The sequence below is a fragment of the Dermacentor andersoni genome, chromosome 10, assembly GCF_023375885.2.
Source record: "Dermacentor andersoni chromosome 10, qqDerAnde1_hic_scaffold, whole genome shotgun sequence".
Lineage (NCBI taxonomy): Eukaryota > Metazoa > Arthropoda > Arachnida > Ixodida > Ixodidae > Dermacentor > Dermacentor andersoni.
Window position 1 is genome coordinate 59921705 of NC_092823.1, and position 21103 is coordinate 59942807.

The 21103-nt window shown below is 47.7% G+C and overlaps 2 protein-coding genes across 2 annotated transcripts in view; one reads left to right on the forward strand and one right to left on the reverse strand.

Annotated features, from left to right (window-relative positions):
- LOC126543838 (multidrug resistance-associated protein 1-like) overlaps window positions 1-21103 on the forward strand; it is a 165951-nt gene that overhangs the window by 50397 nt on the left and 94451 nt on the right. The window lies entirely within an intron of this gene.
- On the reverse strand, window positions 10418-13021 carry LOC126543454 (neprilysin-1-like). Its single transcript, XM_050190572.3, has one exon. It carries the CDS (start codon window positions 12959-12961, stop codon window positions 10769-10771), a length of 2193 nt encoding a protein of 730 aa, XP_050046529.2. The 5' UTR covers window positions 12962-13021; the 3' UTR covers window positions 10418-10768.

The following is a 21103-nucleotide window of genomic DNA, read 5'->3' on the forward strand; positions in this document are numbered from 1 at the left end:
CAGTCTTAAGCATATAAATTCACAGCCTAAAAAATTATGCGGATCCCACACATTGTGGGAATCGATGTAAGCGAAGCTATTGTGTTGTTTGCTTTTATTGACGATAATTAGCGGTAATACTGACTGCGAACGTATAGTTTCTTCAGCGTTTAGTGCAATACGAGAGTAGCGAGTTGATGGCAAATGTTACCTTGCCTGCACCACTGCTTTTTTTCTGCGTAGTACACAACATACAGCGAGACGTGTTTGCTTGAGGCGTTGTTGTGCGCGATTGTTTATAAATCATGAGAGCGTTGAGCATTGCCATTGTTTCACATGGCACATCGCATCAGGGCAGATGTGTTGGCAGATGTGTTGACATGTTGACGTGCGACCGCTTCTTCAGTGTTGCATAGGCCCTACGAGAAGAAAGGGGGTTAACCGAGGGGCCCGATTTTATTAGTCATATCATGAGAAGCCAACAAACACTGACACCAAGGACAACATAGGGGAAATTACTTGTGCTTTATAAATGAAATGAAGAAACGATAAATGAATGGAAATTAAAGTGGATGAAAAAACAACTTGCCGCAGGCGGGAACCGAACCCACAACCTTCGCATTTCGCGTGCGATGCGAAGGTTGCGAACACACACACACACACACACACACGCACACGCACACGCACACGCACACGCACACACACACACACACACACACACACACACACACACACACACACACACACACACACACACACACACACACACACACACACACACACACACACGAACTTCACGCGTACACATGCACATAACGAACGAATAAAAAATGTGAGCAAGAATTATCGAAAAGAAACGTATATGGTGTAAGCAGATTATAGGGTGCATTAATATATCTCTCGCTAACTCGCTTGTTTGCTTACAGCCAATGTCTTATCGCTTCACCCCTCGTTGTACATGAGCTCCGTTTGAACCGGTAACATATTTAAGCAGATGTGACACCCTGCCTGCCAAGCGCAGCCGTGCTGGGGTGCGACTCGTACAATTAAGTTGACGTTTCGATTGCAGCTGAGAAATGTGAGACGCCGATGTGCTGCAGGATTGTGTATGCCTGAAACTTTGATATGAGCGAACGGGGGACAGGGAGTGGGGCGAATAGCTTTGCAAGGCCTCTTTCGAGAACATCAAAATGAACTCAAAATTTTCACAGAATCGCTGCCAGTTGCAGATGTTCTTGTTTAGGTGCTTAACGCTTGGTCTCTAGGAGCTCCTTTCTAAATTCAAAGACCTCGCATAAATACGGCAAAGAGAGAGAACATTGAACTTTACAATTTTGAGAATGAGTTGTTTCTTGAGCGCACAGCGTGCAAGTTTTGGCACTTTTATGCCTTGTAGAGCTTACTTAAAGTCAGATATACAAAGCGCAATGACCCAGTTCTTACGCTCAAAAGCAATGTAAACTACTCTTCAAGCACACTTAGCACTTATAAGGGACTAGCTGATGGATAAAATAGGTCGCCATAGTCAGACTCCTCGAAATAGCCTCAGCACGAAGCGTCTGAGACAGCAAGTGTATAGTAGAGCAAATGTGTAGTCGCGCGCCAGTAGCGAAGAGCGCCCTCTGCAACTGTCATCGCTGCGGCTGTCGCGCCGCCTGCGGCCACGGCCACTTGATTAAAAACGCACCTTGTGCGCTTTACTCAAGTGTTCTTCCATCAGAAAAAGCGCACTTCGTTCATGTTATGTCTGCAAACTTTGGAGCTCTGGGCCCTCGTGAAAGGAGAAGAAAAATTTGGAGGACGCTTTAGCTTCGCCTGGAAGAGTGAAACGCGATATCATTCAAAGACCCCTGACTGCTTTTCCCGCTTCCCGGCAACGGCAGCGTATGTAACCGTAATGTTTAGCGGGAAACGCTCGCGGTAAACGTTATGCACGAAGGCGGGCTTTCTGGACGAAGCGCGGCCTCTTGTAGGGGCCGCGATGCGGCGGAGGCGAGCACCATCTGGAAGTCTTTAGGCTGTTTAACATGGCGCGATTGCCGCCAACATGGGGGCGAGGAAAATGGCTCAGCCGCGCACGTCGCAGAACGATTTTCGCTGAGAGCTTTCACTTGCGTTTGCGGCAGCGTGATTTCCGTCGCTACGATGCGCGAGGTTGCCCCCTGCTCACGAAGTATCCATGCCTGCATTGTTAAGTAAAAACAACGTGGAAACTAGTCAAATATTCAGATTTTCCTATTATTATTCGATAATAGAATAAGTACACCATTTTTTAACGTTTATAAGCGTTGAGACTTCACGACAGCTTGCAGATGCGGTCAGTGAGACGCTGCACAACACCGCAAGTATGAGCGTGCGGCTTGTGCGGCGTCGGTGGGGTGGTTCCGTTTAGTATACCCGAGTTTCGTTGTTACTATGGAAGCCACAACTTTTTTCCTGGATGAGTATTTGCTTTTGCAGAAGAACCAGCTACTATTGAGTGTGCATGTGTAAGCAGCTGGCACAATTTGTAGCGATGAAGAGGGTGGCGATCGAGTGGGTACGTGCCCTACGTTGAAGCGGCATCCTTCTCCCGACCTTAATAGAGTGCAGCTTCTGCTTTTATACGAATAGTGTAAGCGGAAGAAAAATGTTTATGAAGTTCCTAAGCCGTAGGCACTGCTGGGTACGCCCTATTAAACCATAACTAAATCTGGCGCGCGACATTGCTCCACAGAGCTACCAACGCGCGGTAAGACAGGCAAGCGCCTATTTTGACGGCGCTTTGTTTCGTCACACATTGCCCCTCCCACATCGCGCCGATCCCTGCGACTCAGCGACGGCGCGACCATCTTGCTGGAATCCAGTCGCGGAGGGTCCACTACGTCGCGGCAGTCGCTGAGCGATGGAATTCGCTGTGTCTCTGAGTAAAAATCGCGCCATGTGAAACAGTCTTTTCAAGGAAGCGGGCGCCCTGCCCTGTGTACTCTGATATCTACGCGCCGCCGTGCGCAAATGGCGGACGCCGCCTCCGGCCTGTGCTTGATTGAAACGCTGGAAAAGGGGTTTGTTTGAGTTTTCGCGTAAAATAATTATGTTTTCTCGTATATTCAAATTACAATTCGAGAAGGAAGGAAGGAAAACTTTATGTGGTCCTGCAAGTAGTGATAATTAATCACTAAGCGGGCCGCTCCCACGTTGGGACCGGAAGGCCAAGCCTCACGGCCACATCGTGAGCCTGCTGGACAGCCCAGAATTGTTCATCCAGGTCCGGGCTGCGAAGTGCAGCCTCCCACCTGGACGCATCCTTGATCACCGAGTCTTCAATTCTTTCGCAAGACCAGAGCATGTGTTCGAGCGAGGCTAAAGCACCACAATCTTGGCAACAAGGCTCTGTATACGTCTCTGGATAAAACATGTTCAGTCTCCGTGGGCAAGGATAAGTACCAGTCTGTAGTAAGCGTAATGTAAGTGCCTGAGCCCTGTTTAGTTTAGGATGCGGCAAACTGTAAACCCTGCGATTAAGAAGGTAATACTTCGTGATTTCATTGTATGTGGAAGGGGAGTCTCTATTCTCGGGGTGTACCGCCACGCCGTTGCGCGGGGCAGAGCAGAGGGTAAGATCTCGCGCTGCCTCATGAGCGGACTCATTGAGATTCGGAGGGGCTCCCTCAATCATCCCAAGGTGAGCAGGGAACCAACATAAGTAATGTTGAGAGATCTCACATGTCTGCATAATTTTAAAAGCAACCTTAGCCACCGAGCCCTTCTCAAAGGCCCTAACGGCCGACAATTCGAGAGCTAGCCTGTATATAGGTTGTGTGTAAATTGTAGTCTACTATTTTCCCCCGTATTTTAACTTGAGAAATTCAATTAGTTCATCGATTTCCTTGCCTCATATGAACGGCCTGGGTGTGTGTGGCTCGAAAATCGTTTTGCCGATGCGACGTCCGACGCCGCGTGCCGTATTTTCCAAACAGAAGAAGAAGAAGAGCACGGAACAAGCGCTTCTACCGACGCCCCAGCGTGTTCCACGTCGGGGACGTCCACCTCTCACGCCATGGCGCCTACAGCGTCGTGGACTCCCTCGAAGGCCCACGTCTTCGATGTTGTTGTCCCTACGGGGAATGGTCCCGAGACCGTCGTCGACGCGACGGCCTCAATAGTTGGCCTCTCTGAGGTCTACTGCGTTCAGCACATGGGAGGCCTCAACTTCCAAGTCACCGTCAAGAGCATGGCTTCCATGACTCTAATCGTCGATGCTGGCTGCCTCGTCATCGGTGGCGAGCGTTGTCCCGTCGTCCCCGTCGGCCCGCAGGTAACCAACGTAACCTGCCTCTTTTTGCCGTCCTTCGTCCCGAACGAAGTCCTCGTCCAGGCACTATCACCGTACGGCAAGGTTCTGTCTGTCAACGCTGGTCTTATGAGCGGACGACGTGGCGTGCTCACGGGTACACGCTTCGTGCGTATGGAAATGAGTACCAGAACCCCGGTCCCAAATTATCTGCGAGTCTCTGGTCATCGTGTGACGTTCGACTACCGCGGCTTGCAACGCGTGTGTCGTCGGTGCGGTTCCAGCGACCACTACCGTGCACAGTGCACCGCCGCGTTCTGTGGCCGTTGTGGCGTCCATGGCCACGAAAGCGACGGGTGTGACCGTCCTTGTCGGCGTTGCGGGGATAGTCACCCTACGGTCGCGTGCCCTGTGCGGCGTTCATACTCAGACGCTGCTGCTGGAGCCTTTCCCCCCTTACCGCCGGCGTCAACTGCGGTTGCGAGTGCGCGTGACGCCGTAACCAAAGAAATCGCACTGACACCGCAAGAAGCAGCGTCAAGAAATGAAAAAGAATAGGCATGCAGCTCGGGAAGTCACAACGCGCCATCTTCGCCGGCCTCCTCTACTGAGAAAGAAGACCATGACGTGGCGGATCGCAACACGCCATGTTCGCTGGCCTTCCAAGCAGCGAAGGACACGCGTGCTGTGGCCGAAAGCGCCTCCACTTCGGCTGCTCCCATCAGTCCTCCTGATCGCAGCAACGTTTTAAATGCAGATAAAACACCTGACCCTGCAATCACTACAGTCGATATACCCACGAAATCTGCTGTGGCTTCATCCGCCTCAATTACATCTACAACGGCGCAACCATTACATCTGAACGAGCCCCCAGCTGCCGAAGTTGTCGGCGACGATGAAATCAATCCCGCCGCCCTACCGCTACCGACATCATCCTCATCAGAAAACAGCTTCAGCCTCGGAGTTGATAGCAGCGTTGGACTCTCGCCAAGCCTGGATGAACTCGACATAGAAATGGCGGCCCCACGAGACGTAAAGCGCGCTCATGCGTCAGCCTCTGGCTCGGACGGCGGCCCCGATCGCCGTGCCGAGTTACAGCGGCCCAAAAAACCTCGGCCTTCTTCGAGAGGGTCGAAGAAGTGACGCGTGCACTGCTTAACCCCTGGACTTGTTCCCAGGGCGCCGACTTGAACAACACGACCAGGTCAGTTTGGTGATACATTTAATTAATTATGGCTGACACCCTGAAGATTATTTCATTAAATGCTCAAGGGTTCCGAAGCCCTGTAAAACAAGGCGAAATTATCAGCGTGGCCCGCGCAAAAAATTGTGACATACTGTGTTTACAAGAAACAAATTTTTTCACCATTGGACATGTCCTTACTTTCAAACGCACTTTTAACCTAGACTGTTTCTTCTCTTTCGCGACATCACGATCTAGCGGAGTTGGTATTATTATTTTCAACAGAGCTCTCTTGCGAGATCATCATGTCTTTTATGATGGGACTGGGCGAATATTGGCATTTGATTGTGTACTATCTTCATTTAGGTTACGGATTTTGTGCATATATGGACCCGCGCAGGCCATTAAGTCCAATGATTTTTTCCGTGACCTGGACGTGTATTTCCTTGACGGTCGTCACGTGGTGCTCATTGGGGATTTTAACTGCGTCTTAGACACGCGAGCAGATGTGCAAGGCCCGGGCTGGGGTCGCCCTGATTGGAACGCGCGGGAGTTGCGTCGCCTCGTCCAGCATTTTTCGTTGCTGGATACATATCAACCTTTTCATGGTTCTTTATTTGCCTGGACCTGGCGACGCGGTGCGTCGTCAAGCAGGTTAGACCGTGCCTATGTGCCAAGCAGTTTAGCTCAGTATGTCACCCGGTCTGATGTGGTAACGCTTCCTTTATCCCCTGTTTATATTTCCGACCACAAACCAGTAATACTTGAAATTCGTTTCCCTGCTTCCTCATCATTAAAACCCTGGCGTCTGGACATCCGCGTTCTACATGACGCGCACTCGCGCTCTTGTTTGTCAAGAGTCTTGGGCGCCTCTGTTTCTAGATCTGACCGAGAGTCATGGGATACGCTCAAGGTGCAGTGGCGTCTGCACTGTTCAGTTGAAGGACGTGCACTCAGACGACGTATGTCAGAAGAACTGGCGGATACTGCCACGAAGCTCCGCATCGCCCTTCGGGTCAATCAACTGACTCCGTTGATGCGGTCCTGGCAGCGTGAGCTACGGAGGCGTTTCCAACGCCTCATCGCGGCGTCGTCTTTGTCAGCTGCTGCTTGGCGATGCAGACGTAATCCGAGTGCACACCCCGAAGTTCTGCGTTTTTCAAGAAACTCGCTTTTTAGACAGCCGAATGCATTCGGTTCTGCTGCCCCAAGAGCACTTCCTGTTACATCACCTCCCACGCGTGATTATTCGCTCTTCGTAACGCACTTTGAAAACATGGCGCGTACGACCATGCAAATAGATTCTGGCTCTCGAGAATTTCACACATTGCTTAGTGGTCTGCCTCAGGTTCCACCTGAGGTAGCTGACCGTCTTTGTGCACGACCATCAGCCGAGGAAGTGAAGGCAGCATTATCTTCCATGAAGCGTGGCTCGGCCCCAGGGCCGGATGGGTTACCCGTTGAGTTTTATCTAACGTTCTGGGAAGATATTGGTGCCACTTTCGTATCTGTCATCAGCCAATGCTTTGAGAACTTTGATTTCCCGCTTAGTTTTCGGGACGGTCGCATTGTGCTAATACCTAAGCACGATCCGTCATCAGTTCGCCCAGAGGAATGGAGGCCAATCACGCTTCTCAACGTTGACTACAAAACCTTCACAGCTGTTCTCACCCGGCGCTTGAGAAGCCTGATGCCTTCCCTAATAGGACACCATCAGGCATGCTCAGTCCCTGGCAGAGAGATACACAGTCTTTCGTTCGTTACGCGTGACATAATGACATACACGCTGACCAGGTCGGCACGTGGTCTCTTAGTTTCACTAGATCAAGAAAAGGCATTCGATCGCCTTGAACATAACTACATTTTTAATGTACTGACCTCGTTCGGCATCTCGTCAAATTTTGTTGAACTTATTAGGAATACCTATTCTAATATCCGAAGTACATTGTTCCTGGATGGTCGAGAAAGTGCACCGTTTCCCGTTACTCGTGGCGTTCGTCAAGGGTGCCCTCTATCCCCAGTACTCTTTGTGCTCAGCCTTGAACCATTTCTGCGCTCAATAGTGAGAGACCCTTACGTATGCGGTCTCCCACTGCCTGGTAGCGGTGTTGTGAAGGTGACAGCCTTCGCCGATGACATCACATTGTATCTCAGGAATGAAGATAGCTTAACCCGTAGCCTTCGAATTTTCACTGAGTACGGAAATATTTCAGGTGCTGCGCTAAATTTTTCAAAATGTCGTTATTTGTTCATTGGTTCGCCACAGACACACCTAAGTCCCCTTTTCCGTCTTCAAAAGAGCAATTCTCTTCGCATTTTAGGCCTTGACTACACCTCTAATGGCATATCAGACTCTGTGTGGCTCTCAATTCTTGAAGATGTAAGGCGAAATATTGAAGATGTTCAAGGGTATGATTTACCCCTATCAGAAAGAAGGTACTTAGCGCAGTCTGTATTTTGCGGCCGAGTGTGGTACGTTTGTCACGTCGTACAGCCACCATTGCGGGTTACTAGGTCCTTGCAGTCCCTTCTTGGTGCCTTCTTCTGGTCGGGCCGTACAGAACTGGTCTGTCGCGCGGCGCTTGGCCAACCACGCTCTCGCGGTGGGTTCGCCTTCCCATCCGTGTCTGTCCGCTGCCGGCTGCTTGCTCTGCGATTTCTGCTCCGTCTATTACAGCATGATCAGTGTCCAGCGCGTGAACTCGCTTGCTATTTCCTTGGCACGAAAATTCGCTACATGTTACCGGGCGTACACTTAAATCACGGACCACAAGTGTTAAACGCACCTACATTTTACTGTACGGCCGTGGCATTTTATCGCCACATACAACAGGTATGTCCTGATGTAGACGTTCTACAAAACCGTGTAGTAGATACTATGTCAGCCTTACTGCTTCCTCTAGTTCCCCCAGCGCGCCTCGCACGTTCCAATAATGTGTCGTGGGATGCGATAACGGCGTCATTTTTGCCTGGCCACCTACGCGACTTCATGTGGCGTCTAGGGTGGCAAGTGCTTCCAACTCGGGACAGGCTTGAGCGGTGGGGCGTTGTCCCATCTTCGCAGTGTCCCAATTGCCCCCTTCAAGAATCTAATAAACATGTACTGCTGCAATGCGTCGTTGCCAGGATATTCTGGAGGGCCGTGCACACTGGATTTCGTGGCCTTGGAGTTAACCGCTTTATTACATCTGGTCGCTGCTCACGTGGCCGCTTCGCGCGACTTTTAATTGCTGCGGGGGCCTTCTGTCTATGGCGTAACCTGTGCGAGGCAGTTGCCATGGGACGTCGTCACCGCGCTCTGTTTCCACTTATGGGGAGGCTCTACTCTGAGCTACTATCGTTTCTGTCGGAGGAGTTGTTCTTCCTTGGAGAAGAAGAGTTCCTTCGACAGTGGTCATGTCGTTTCCTGTCGGTGGCTGATGGACGCGTATGGCTGAATTTTCGTGCAGCCTGGTTCTTGTAGCCAGACCATCAGAAGTATTAGTTTAATGCACATAGAATGCAGGTGCCCGTGATTTCTGTGTGTGTCCTCTAGTGTACATGATCATTTTGTATATACACATCTCGTGCACATCACTTCAAAATTGTGTAAAGTGTTCTATCACATCATCATTGTACATAACCATTGTGTACACTGTATATATTAAAAATCATTTTGTACATATGGCATTTAGTTTATGTGTAACTGTGCTTTTCTGTGGGTATACGTGTTTATATGTTGGTACGTGAGGACTCGGACATTACTTACGTGGAAAACGTGCTGTGTTTCGTTTCTTACATGTTATCGTACCGGTGAAATTGTGCCGTGATTGTGACTCAGTGTTCGTATCGTCTCTTGTAGAAATAAACTTTTTCTAAACACACAACGCTATCGAGTTAAAAATTACGCGTCAGAGCCTTGGTCATGTTAACACGGTGATGGAAATTACGGGATCTTTACACAGACCAAATATTCAGTGCAGGCCAATGACTACTTTATTACGTAGCAGGTCAAAACTGCAACGCCGCTCGATCTACATGAATACTCGATGCACTATTGATTTCTTCGAAAACCGTGAGACACGGAGGTGGTGCATTGATTTGCGTGAACGAGCCCATCACTCTAGCATTGCGCCGTTATTCAGCTGCCGAGTTCTAAATCTCGCCATAAAATTTAAATTTATTGCAACGTGTCTTGGTAACGTTTTTTACTGCTGCGCTTGAATATCTACTGATCGAACGTACTCACTGAAACTGCAGAACCCGCAGCGTTATGACTCCTTGTGATGGGTTTTCCAAAGAATGCAAAAAGACAAAAACAAAACAAAAAGCAAGTAAAATAACAAAAACAAACATGCATTTTGTGAGTACAATTTGATGTCCGTTTGCCTGGGCGCAATTATCCGCAACTTATGGACTCCGTAGGTACGGAACACCGTTTGATCATCATGGTCACAAAGCCAAATTACCGTACAGCCAATTTCGGCCGCCCTTTTCTAGTTCTTGAATAGCAAAAAGCGATCTGAAAGTTCAGTTTTGAGGAAACTTTCTTACTTCGAAGCCGATAAAATATTATTTGTTCTGTCACGTAGTCACTGTATCTAGCAAAAAATTGCTAAAATGGCAACACTGCTGCCATCCACCAACCACGACAACCGGTGAAATGGCCAAATAAGTATGTTTACTCTAAAAGCCTGGGGTGCTGTTGGCACACGATCTACGAAGGTAAAGATTGAATGGAGGGACTCGGCAACGTAGTCTCGTAAGCGTGCCTGTGTAAGGAGTTAAAAACGGTTGAATGGACTCCACGGACACTTCATGTTGCACCAGCCACCTGAAAACGGTTAAGAAGGATAGGTTGCTGGAATCACCTAAGCAATGAAAAAGTAATCTTACTATTTGAAAAAATATTCTATTGCGGTACGTTCGCCTTATTCGACTGCGTCGATATGGTTTAACATAGTGGGTAGTAGAGATGCAGCAACGCCATATCAGCCCGAACGCCTTTCTGCTGCAAGCGTTTCTTTTTTATTCAACATCAAGAAAGAGGCCAAAAAAGTAAGAAGAAAAGCAAACAAACAAACAAGCTAACACAGGTTCGAAGGACATTTTCTCCTGGATGATGGCAGCTCACATTGTTGGATGGTAAATCGTGAATGCCTTGTAAAAGTCTGCGGTGGAACAGGCCTTGTAAACACAGTTTCTTTTTCTACATGGTGATGAGCAAGAAATCATGTTAGCTCACGACTACATACTCTTTGAACACTGGTATTTGACCCAAGTGCTTTGACATTCGCCATCAACCTAGTCCTTGTCGAAAGTACTCGTGGATAGAAGTATGGCGCGATGCCATTTCACCAGACAGTGCACTTGCGAGTGGGGTTCATGGGAGAGCCTATGGGGCAGTTGAAGGCAGTCGAGAACTTGACGAAGTTCTTAAGGGGAATGTTGACTCGTAGTTTGCCGGGTATCTCACTGAAATTCAGCTTACGCTTCCAGACATCGCTGTTCGGATTGTCGCACAGTCCCACGGCATAGAGGACGAAAAACAGTTGCTCCATGCTAAGCGGCCGCCCATCCAACGAGACCTTCAGCCTGTCGGCACCGTCCTGGGACGAGAGTGCTTTCACGTACATGTCGTACAGCGGCCCAATGATGGCGTTGTCTGCGATGTTTTCCTCCAGTCTTAATCGTGCCTCGAAGTTGTCCCCTATGAGGTCGGCAATGTCGACGTAGTACTGGTCCTGGAAGCAGAGCTCGAGCTGCGAGAACTTGCTGATTTCGTCGGCGTTCCACCAAGTGGCCACTGCGAGGTTGTGGTCCACGGTGGCGCCGCGCCTGTCCACGGCCCCGAACATGCCTCGGAAGATTTCAGCGAGTATAAGTGGAAAGAATATAGGGTCGATATTCTTAGTAATGTCGTTGAGGAAGGCAATGCTCGCGTGTGGAATGAAGAGTATGTTGCGACCGAAGAAGTACTCGTGTCCTGGTGAAAGAGCGGTGTGGTCATACCTGGCGTCGAAGTCCTCCTTCGGAGGCCTGGTCTCCCAGTAGACGTTCATGGTTCCGGCTTGAATCTCACGGAAGCTTTCGACTAGGTGGCTTGAATCAAGAGGCTGAGCATTGAAGCTGTAATAGCTGGCGATGGTGTTGACGTCGTCTGTGCTGCCGAGAAATACAACGCGCATGTTCTCGATCTTGTCGACGCCAATGCCGATCGCCGAGCGGTCCAGCCACGAAGAAGACGAAAGGAGGCGATCCGTCATGCTGCTCTTGAGATGCACTTCGAGGTTAGACATACTGTAGTCGTAGTGCTTCAAAAGTAACGTGGAGTTGTTTTTGCTGAAGGTCATGCGGCCAAAAAAGCGCATGCCGTGCTTGTACAGTCGCTCTAGCAGGTGCATGCAGGCTTGACGCCGCTCTGGGACAAACTCCAGGTAGTTGTCGTGGCTCAAACGCAGCAGAGGGCTGGCGGACTTGGCCAACAACGGGGACACATGCACTACGATACGGTAGCCCACGTAGTTCAAAAGGGTAGCCGTGTCCGTTTCGTCAAGTATGGCGGCAAGCTTGGTGACGTAGTCATGATTCATAACGGCCACGGACGTGTCGCTTTCGAATGTCTCTATGTCTTGAAACAGGATATTGAGGTACGCTTTCCAGTCCCACTTCCCCTTGCTGTCGAGCTGTCCAACGCTTTTCATTCTGTCTGGAAACTCGATGAAGCGTGGTGCCGACATCATGTGGTGGAGCTCCGTCTCAAGGAGGACTATAGCTTCCGCTTGCTCGGCAACATCTTGCGCCTTGTCGAAGAGTGACAACGCGAGAGTTATCTTTTGAGTAAAATTTTTCGGTGGCTCATTGAGGTACGCGAGGTTGTATCTCTTCAGCGTGAGGCTAGGTACGCCGATGTGGACAGTGTATGCGCGATCATCCTCGAAGGGCCTGCGAAGGGACACCCTAGCGAAAGGGAAGACACCGAGGTCTCGGTCCACGAAAGCCGATACCGCGACGATGTTTGAACCCCGCGGAGCCCTTTTGTAGGGCCAATTTCCAAGGTTGTATTCTTCCAGGAGAGCTCTCAGGGATGTGAGGTTTTTGTCATCTTTCTCTTCGGATTGGCACTTGGGGAGCAAAGAGATGGCCTGATGGAGGAAGACGCCGGGGTACTTGTGGTAGCGCTCCTCATTCTCTTTGAGGTAGTCCCGGAAGAACCTCTCGATGTCCATCATCATCATGCCTGCCGCCCGCTCCCTGTATGCTCTGGACAGCAGGTCCAGGTCGCGAGACGCCCATTGTCGGGAGCAGACGTGACCGTAGAAGTCCACGCACGGGTTTACGGCCGGGTCTATTCGGCCTCGCAAGTAGTTCTCGGTCCATACACACACGTCGCTCCGGCAGCTGGACTTGGACGGCACAACTTTCCTTTCTTGCTTGAACAAGTAGCGGCTGTCCACCTCGTGTAGTGAGCCGCTTTCGCCGACGCCGGTGACTGACGCGTTTCCCCCGTTTCGCAGGAATGCCATGGTGTGCTTGAAAAGCGCCATTAGGGCGTCGCCCGGCTGAAACTTGTAGGCGGTAATGGTCACTCCCGCGATGACCACGATGAGGCCCACGCTGCACACGGCCATGTATGGCAGGCGTAGGGGAGAGCGGGGCGCCAGCACTTGCGACCGCGACCGTGTTTGGACAGTCGTGCATTTAGAGTCTGACGGCGACGCCACCTCAGACAGCTCTGCGGAGCGCGAGCAATCAGGGAGAGGCTGCTCTCCACGGTCGTCCTGTACGTCGCCGTCTCTGCCGTCGGCAATCAGAGACATTGCCGTGTAGCGCAGGCCTAGCTGATCGAGGCTGAAGCTTCTTCTTCTTCTGGGGCTTGTGCCCATGATGCCATCACGCGACACGTGATGCCGATGATGACGTCAGGAACTGTGGCTCATACCAACCGCGGGGGTACCTTTTGAAAATCGGCCGTCGTGTACGGAGAGATTTTCTGGGCTCTTAGCTTTGTAATAGAAGTAAGAAACGAATAAATAAACAAAGAAACACGAAGTTAAGAAAAATCTGAATCGCATGAGCTATCCCGCTCATTTTGCCTTCTGTGCACGAATAGATCTTTAACACTCTGCCGAATAACCTGTGCTAGCAGTAGCAGACGAAAACTGCAACTGTTGTCACGTACGGGCAAATAACGGTTTTTCACTCGATGTGACTTCGCTGATGTTAGTTTGAGAGGCAATCTTAAGTTCTACAGCGCTAAGTTCATAGATATTCTCAAATTTATTCATCATTATAAAATGAATTTATCCATCCGTTTTTTGGGCACTCCGCCATAGTGGGGAGGAGCCACATAGTTGATAGGAAACAACAACAACAACAACAACAACAACAACAACAACAACAACAACAACAACAACAACAACAACAACAACAACAACAACAACAACAACTTTGAAGATCTCTGCGACAAACACTTCCGGTGCGTTAGCTGCCGCCGAGAGCACTGCTTGGCTAGAAGTGTCTTTTCATGGTTCTCCGCGTGTCAGGTTTGTTTACTCGGTACGAGGATTGTCTCCTTTCGGCATGGCTCTCGCAACGGGCGTTTCGGCAGCCGGGACGAGGCGCTTCTGTCTTGACAGCACCATTATTGGAAAACTGATATCGGTGTATCAGGCGCGGGCCGCTGCAGGCTGGCGTGCTACGTAGAGTTTCATACAGTAATTGCTAGAGGGAACTCTGGTGCTAGTATATACGGGAGCTGCAATCGGGGCGGTTCAGTTAGCGTGCGAATTTGAAGGTTCGTCATTCTGAACAGTGTGCTTTGTATTACATATTTAAACCAACAGTGTTATGGTTGTCCGACGGCAGCAATCGAGCACGGGACCTCTAGCACAGCTAGAAGCCCGATATTGCAACCACTAGGCCACGGGCTCATGCACCGACAAGCAGCACGTATGATCGCTTTGAAATTAAGGACAGTGAAGACAGGCAAAGCGTAATAAACAAAGGCACAAGAACGTCTGAATCCACACGTACGAAGATCAGACAAGTCCAGGTATTTCACATCATTCCAATGGTGATTGAACGATCGCAGCGTCAGAGTTCTATTTAGTAATTATTGCATGAAACTATATGGCGTGCTATTCTGGACATAGCAATATTCCCTGATATTGTAGAATTTGCCATCTTGTCAGCTCATACATTTAAGGTCTAACGCTGATCTCGACAGCAGGGGTCGCTCCGGTATAGTTGACGAAGAGTCGCAGTTGCACTCTAAGCCTTAGTCTCTCGTGGTCCGTAAACTTTTGCGGTCGACTGTGCATCTCTCTGCGCCATATCTTTATTCCTAGAAAACTAGGGGAGATTGTTGAAAAAAAAAAAGGCAATGCGATGTATTTCGCACGCGACCGCAAGGAAAATGACACAGTCTCGTATCCTGTCGTTTTCTGTGTTACCCATACGAAAGTTTGCGTTGTTTCTTTTTATGAACAACGTTGGCAAACCAAAGTATGCAGTTTTGCACAACTGTGAAGTGTAGAAGTATAGTTAATAAAAAAAAAATGCTTGAGCTACGGTATTCAGCTGCCCTACTTGAATGGCATTGCAGGGTCAGGTTCATTGTCGTTGATTATCTTCATTACACGTAGCAAATCCATTATAATGGAATGGATAATTTTTTTAAGCGCTGTTGAAAATTTGCTTTTGTTTTCTTGTGCACAATAGTTCTTAATAAATGATAATAACGTGCACAAATGCACTGGGCGGAGTAATGTGTTTATTTCTTGCCCTATAATTAGTGCTACTTGCCATGACAGTTCTTTGAATTCCCATTGATTCATTGCTATTATTTCACTCGAGCCTTTCCGGTGTGTCATCTTGTTGGTTTCTCTTTCTTTCTCTTGTTCGTAATTTCCATTTCTATGTTTTCAATATCCTTTCCTAATGAAGTGCATGTCAAGCGTAGCGTCCCTTTACCGCCCCTATGCGAGCCTGGTGATTCCCTGGTTTCATTTTCTATTCGATCTTCCTTGTTACAAAGAAAGAGGAGCTGTCCGGAGTCGGATTCGAATCAAGGCCCGGAAGTCCGGGGAGGGACATTGGACCGCTGGGCCACCCTGACTGGACGTGAACTGATAGAGAGAAGTGGTTCTTTATGAGGAAGGGAAAGGTTGACACTGTCTTCTGCAGCCCTTGAGGGAACACGACTCAGTGCCAAACCAGAGCAGTGCTAATCCCACTGCTCTTTGCTTCGCCAGTTCAAAATATGTGAGCCACTGTGAGAAGTGGAATTCGAACCCGTGCCCGGAAGGCCTTAACGCAGCGCTTTTGATCGTTCGGCTAACATGACTTTTCAATTTCTTCATTTTTGAATATTTCCACTTACAACAGAGAAGAATTCACGTCTTGGAATTAAACAAACGCACACTTGGTTACATTGTTCTATAAGGAGATTGGTTCTTCGTGGCGTGTTGGATTGGTAAGGTTCTTATGTTAGCAACTGATCGAACATAGCTAACCATTCTGCGACAATTCTGCCCTGAAGACATCTGAGATGTACATAATGCCCTGCTTAAATTGCACTTTTGCCGGCTGTGGTTTAACATGCTCGTGTCTTACATCCGTCCGCGTATTTCATATGCTAAAAATTATCTGGTTTTACGTGCCAAAACCACTTTCTGATTATGAGGCGCGCCGTAGCGGAGGACTCCGGAAATTTTCACCACCAGGGGTTCTTTAACGTGCAACTAAATCTAAGTACACGGGTGTTTTCGCATTTCGCCCCCATCTAAATGCGGCCGCCGTGGCCGGGATTCGATCCCGCGACCTCGTGCTCAGCAGCCCAACACCATAGCCACTGAGCAACCACGGCGGGTCTTTCATATGCTGTGCGTTGTCAACGACATCAGCAAATCACAAAGCATGACCCCTGTCTGGTCAAAGGGCAAGAATCGGATCCCGTAAGGCGCAAGCGAAAATTCCTTTTTGAGTGTCCTCTGTAAAATGCCCTTCCCCCCCCCTCCCCCCGTCTTGGAAAACAGAGCCAGAGCAGTCTAAAAAATTATGTTCGACAGTTTTCGGTTTGTAACATATTTAACATTAATACTCCAAAAATAAAACAAAACTTTACTTCGGCCAAGATTTTACAGGGAACGTGCCGGTGGGCAGAAGGAAGAAAAATGTCTTAGTCGATGCTCGGACAGACCTCTTCCTGAAGCGCTTTGTTTGGTTTAGCTTTCAATGAGACCACTGTGGCCAATCACCCTCGTGGGTACGAGCCATGTTTTGAGGCAGCAGCACCAATAAAACAACATTAACGCGATTCACAACATCAAGTTCTGGTTCTAATACATAAATGGAGCGACAGAAAGGCACAGGACACATAAGATCAAGCAAGTCTCTATACAATTTCTTTGGAAGACAGACGAGATCTATTCCGTAGAAAAGTGTTTTTTTTTACTAAGCGAAACGCATCCATGACTTTCTCCATAAATAATTTCACCGGAATGTGCTCGGCAGATTATGATGACACTATACACTCCGGTAACGCATTACTAACAAATCCACTTGAAAAAAAAGGAACTCTGGAGGAAACCATCACCTTGATATCTTAAGAAAAAGAACCGCGGAACATCCTGCTGAGAAATAAATTTGACAACTCCTGCCCTCCATTTTTTAACGAAATGAAATAAGTTTAGACGACTAGTACGCTCCCAATACGATCCCCAGATAAAAGCAGCAAACAGTCTGTGTAAACGTTTGCGTGGATATTCTTGCATTGCAGCACCCTCGCAGCATATGGAACACACTTGTTACAATGAACATATTACGCACAGTTGCTCGTGTAAAAATCTAAAGATCGTGTCAGCCTCACTTTGTTGCTTGTGATCAAACAAGTTCGACTTCATCCGTCCATTGTTCTTCGGTTTCGCGACAGTATTGAGGCGGGACACCAAGGTATTAAACGAAGGACGTTTGTCACAAGTACGTATACCATAATAAGCATACTGGAAACTAGTGATGCGCATTCTGGGAAGATAGAAATCAATATCAGTAACCTTTATACCTTCAAATTTTCAAATTGTATCGCGCGTGCGTCCCGTTCACCGTGTCAGAATCCTAGGGCATTTTCGCCGACTAATGGCGCTCCCAGTTAAGATGCAAAACGTTTTTGCTTCGTTAATAGCACTTCCGTTGCTTCCTTGAGTTTGGCAGACGATGGCGATGTCGCCTGCGTACGATGGCATTTTAATTTCGTGCGGCAATGGCCGCATACCTCTTCGTTGCTGAAAATTTTTAAACAGAACAGTTGAATATATCGAACCGTTCTGGCTGGGCATATAGGCCGAGCATTCTTGACGCCACACGGGACTTTACTGGGATTGCTTTACTAAGTTTATTGTTAACAATAAGCTTAGCAGTGTAGTTCTTATACGCCATTTTTGTGCATTCACTAATCACACTGCCTACGCTAATTCATTTCAACAGTACGAACAGAATGCCATATGCGGCTCCGTCTACAGCTTTCTCTAAATCTAATTGCAGCATTTATATGTTTCTGAAATACGCATCACAACTTTCCAGTACCCTTCTGACGGCATATATAATTCTGAATATGGTCCTTCCTTTAATGCCGCACGTTTGACGGGGGCCAGCTACAGTTCTAACTACTGACTGAAGTGTTCCTGTTATTACTTTTATATAAATATCTTCTGACCTACATTTGTCAAAGTTATGGGACGAGAAGACTCTACTTTTTGCAATTTGTAAGGTTCATTGGTTTTGGGATTACTACTACGTGACTTGTTTTGAATGATGGAGGCTTTTGTTTGTTATCATAGGCTTCTGCTATAACATGGCGAAGTAGTTGTGCTACTTGATGCTTAACGACATTATAGAATGCTGATCCAAGGCCATCTGGCCCAGGCGTCCCGTGTTCGCTGAAATCATTAACTGATTGATTAATTTCCTGTACAGTGACTGCTGTTTCAAGCCCTATTTCATTATCCTCATCGAGCCTTGGTACTAGTTTAACATAATCGCTTACGAATTCATGCTTTCATCTTTGGCACCTTCGATGCCAAGGAAACTACAGCATCGCTCTACAAATGATTTTCAGTGACGCTTTCATCCGCCGAGACTTTGTTGTGATATTAAATTTTCCTTATTTCGTACTTCGCTGCATATCTTCCCCAAACGCCCTCTTATTTTGTCTTTCGCCTAAACCTCTCTGAACGCGCTTAAATGACAGCATCGAGACGTCTTTCTTCCATGCGTTCCATCTGTCTTTTGACATCCTTGAATTCACTTTTGAACAACTCGGTGTTGTAGTATCTGCATTCAAAAGGAAATGAAGTGTACACTGTAGTTAGTTCTTGCTCCCTTTGTTTTTTGTCCATCTTTCTTATGATGACCGAGAAAATATAATGACTTAGATCGCCTATATATGCCCTAGAAAATATAATAATGCTCGAAAGACTATCATACAATGATGGCCTAAAAAGGATCTATAAAAGACGATGCGTACACCATGCACCATAGAAGAACTACAAGAAAGTTATGCGCTTAATAAAGTGGCAACAACAGGTGACTTATTAAGAGGTGGTAGCAGTTCGGTTGAGACTCTGTGAGGCCATACATTTCCTTCAAGTGACCGATAATTTGAGCATACTGAACTCCTTCGGTGATCCTGACGGGATGGAAGAGGCCATGACATCAAAGCAGGGCATATTGCAATTTCCACGAGTACAGAAGAAAATATTTTTAAAATTAAATTAAATCCCGGGGTTTCACGTGCCATAGCCAGTGCAGATTATGAGGCACCTCGAGGCTCAAGAGTTCAGTGCGATAGCCACTGGGTTGAACTAAAAGAAGTGCCAAGGATGTGGTTCGAGCCCGCGTCCGGAAGACCGGACTTCAACCTGGACACCGTGCCTTGCACCGTTCAATCTTTTTTCTTTAGCTTTAAACACTATATTTCAAATGTAAAAAAAACCACACGCTTCTCTTTTTTCCACACAACATGTGCACTGAATAATTATATTGGAACACCTTGGACAACCTTGCCGTACGGACTTTTTCTTTAGTGCTTTTCTTTGGCCCTTTGCACAAACGTTACCAAGCACGTCATTTACAGCAGAATCATTGTCCGCGTCAACACCACCTCATGTAGGGCCGATGTGCTAGCACTGAGAATGTTCCATGCTCAAGAGGTCTACACGAGGCAACCAGCCTAGCACACTTTCAACATGCCTATGTTCTTGAACGAAACGTATGGCTCCCTTTTCAAGGTATTTAAAGCACAAGGGTGCCTGACGGGCATCCCTATCCGTGTGCCGAACGACCACCCAACACCTTCATATGCTATGGAGTATAATAAACTTTATTGAGCCGAATATTGTCCTGTCTTCGCCCCTAAAATGAAATACCGAATCCCTTGAAATTCTGTTCTAATGGCGCGCGGCACGAAACTCAACTTCTCGGAAATTAAGGAGCACGTTTCTATTGTTTCTTTCATTTTACGTATCATGCGTTTTTTTCCCTTGTCGCACACAGGACCTTTCCATCCCGCCATAGTTTGACAGTGAGAGTTTCTGTGTGCAGGCGGAGAAAGCACGCTCTGATTTTCGTAGGGCCCATAATCTCCTTCACCTTTTCTATAACCCATTTTTGCTCGTCCTACTGAGTAATCGGATATCTACAGTGGTAAAGCAAACAAAGGATCACACATTTCTTTGCATAGTTCTTGCGAGCCAAAACACACAAATAGTTCAACGAACAAAGCGCTAGATCAGAAAATGGCATGCTACTCTCAGAAAGTTGCTTATTTTTCCAGACAAGCTATCGGCTGATACGAGGGTGTTTGGCACTGGTTTGTTCAGACGAAGCTGGAACCATGTATTAAGCAAAAGGTTGCTTTACATCTTTGAGGAACAAAAATTGATTTACACGTTGCCAAAGACAGGTGTGTCACCCGTCCTCTCCTACGTGTATATCCCCACACGAAGGCCGTGAAAGCACGGTTAAATTATTGTATGTGAACTCTTGAACAGTGGAGAAACTATAGAACATATCAAATTTTGCCGACTACAAAGTGTTGCTCTGGAAAATATCAACCGGCCATTTTCATCCATTCCGTTTGCGTCTCTTATCTCATATTTGGGTCCCCCCAACTCGCCAGCTTGGTTCACTGTTTGCATACTACTGTGCAGGTGCTCCTGAATTAGTTGTTTGTAGAAGTGGCACACGGTTACTAGCAGAAAACCGGTGTTCTTGAAATAGCGAAAACGTTCTTTATGCGACGACAACTTAGCTACCTGCCGCAACTCATTATTCAACAAATGTTACCATGCTGTACCACTAGGATGAAAATAGCAGTATCACTATTGACAACCGTAGCTATTTACAATTCCCGCAACTGAGGCGAGTATGTCGTACCGGCAGTGTCATTTTCTTGCGTTGTCAAACTGGACTGTACCGATCAAAACGAACGTCGATGAATTTGTGCGCTCAAGTGTAACGTTAGCTTCGCTTCATAAGTGCGTACTGTTAGAATGCGTCAGAGTGCGTCATAAGGGTAGCTGTGGATTTAAAACAACAACAACGAAGTACTATAAAATGATGCCCACGTATTAGGGCGGATGTTTGTGTCACCTACCTTAATTCATTCAATAGTGGGTAATGCGTATGAT

Bases quoted from the DNA above. Each gene is read 5' to 3' on its own strand.
- LOC126543454 (XM_050190572.3), bottom strand. From the start codon at position 12,961: ATGGCGCTTTTCAAGCACACCATGGCATTCCTGCGAAACGGGGGAAAC.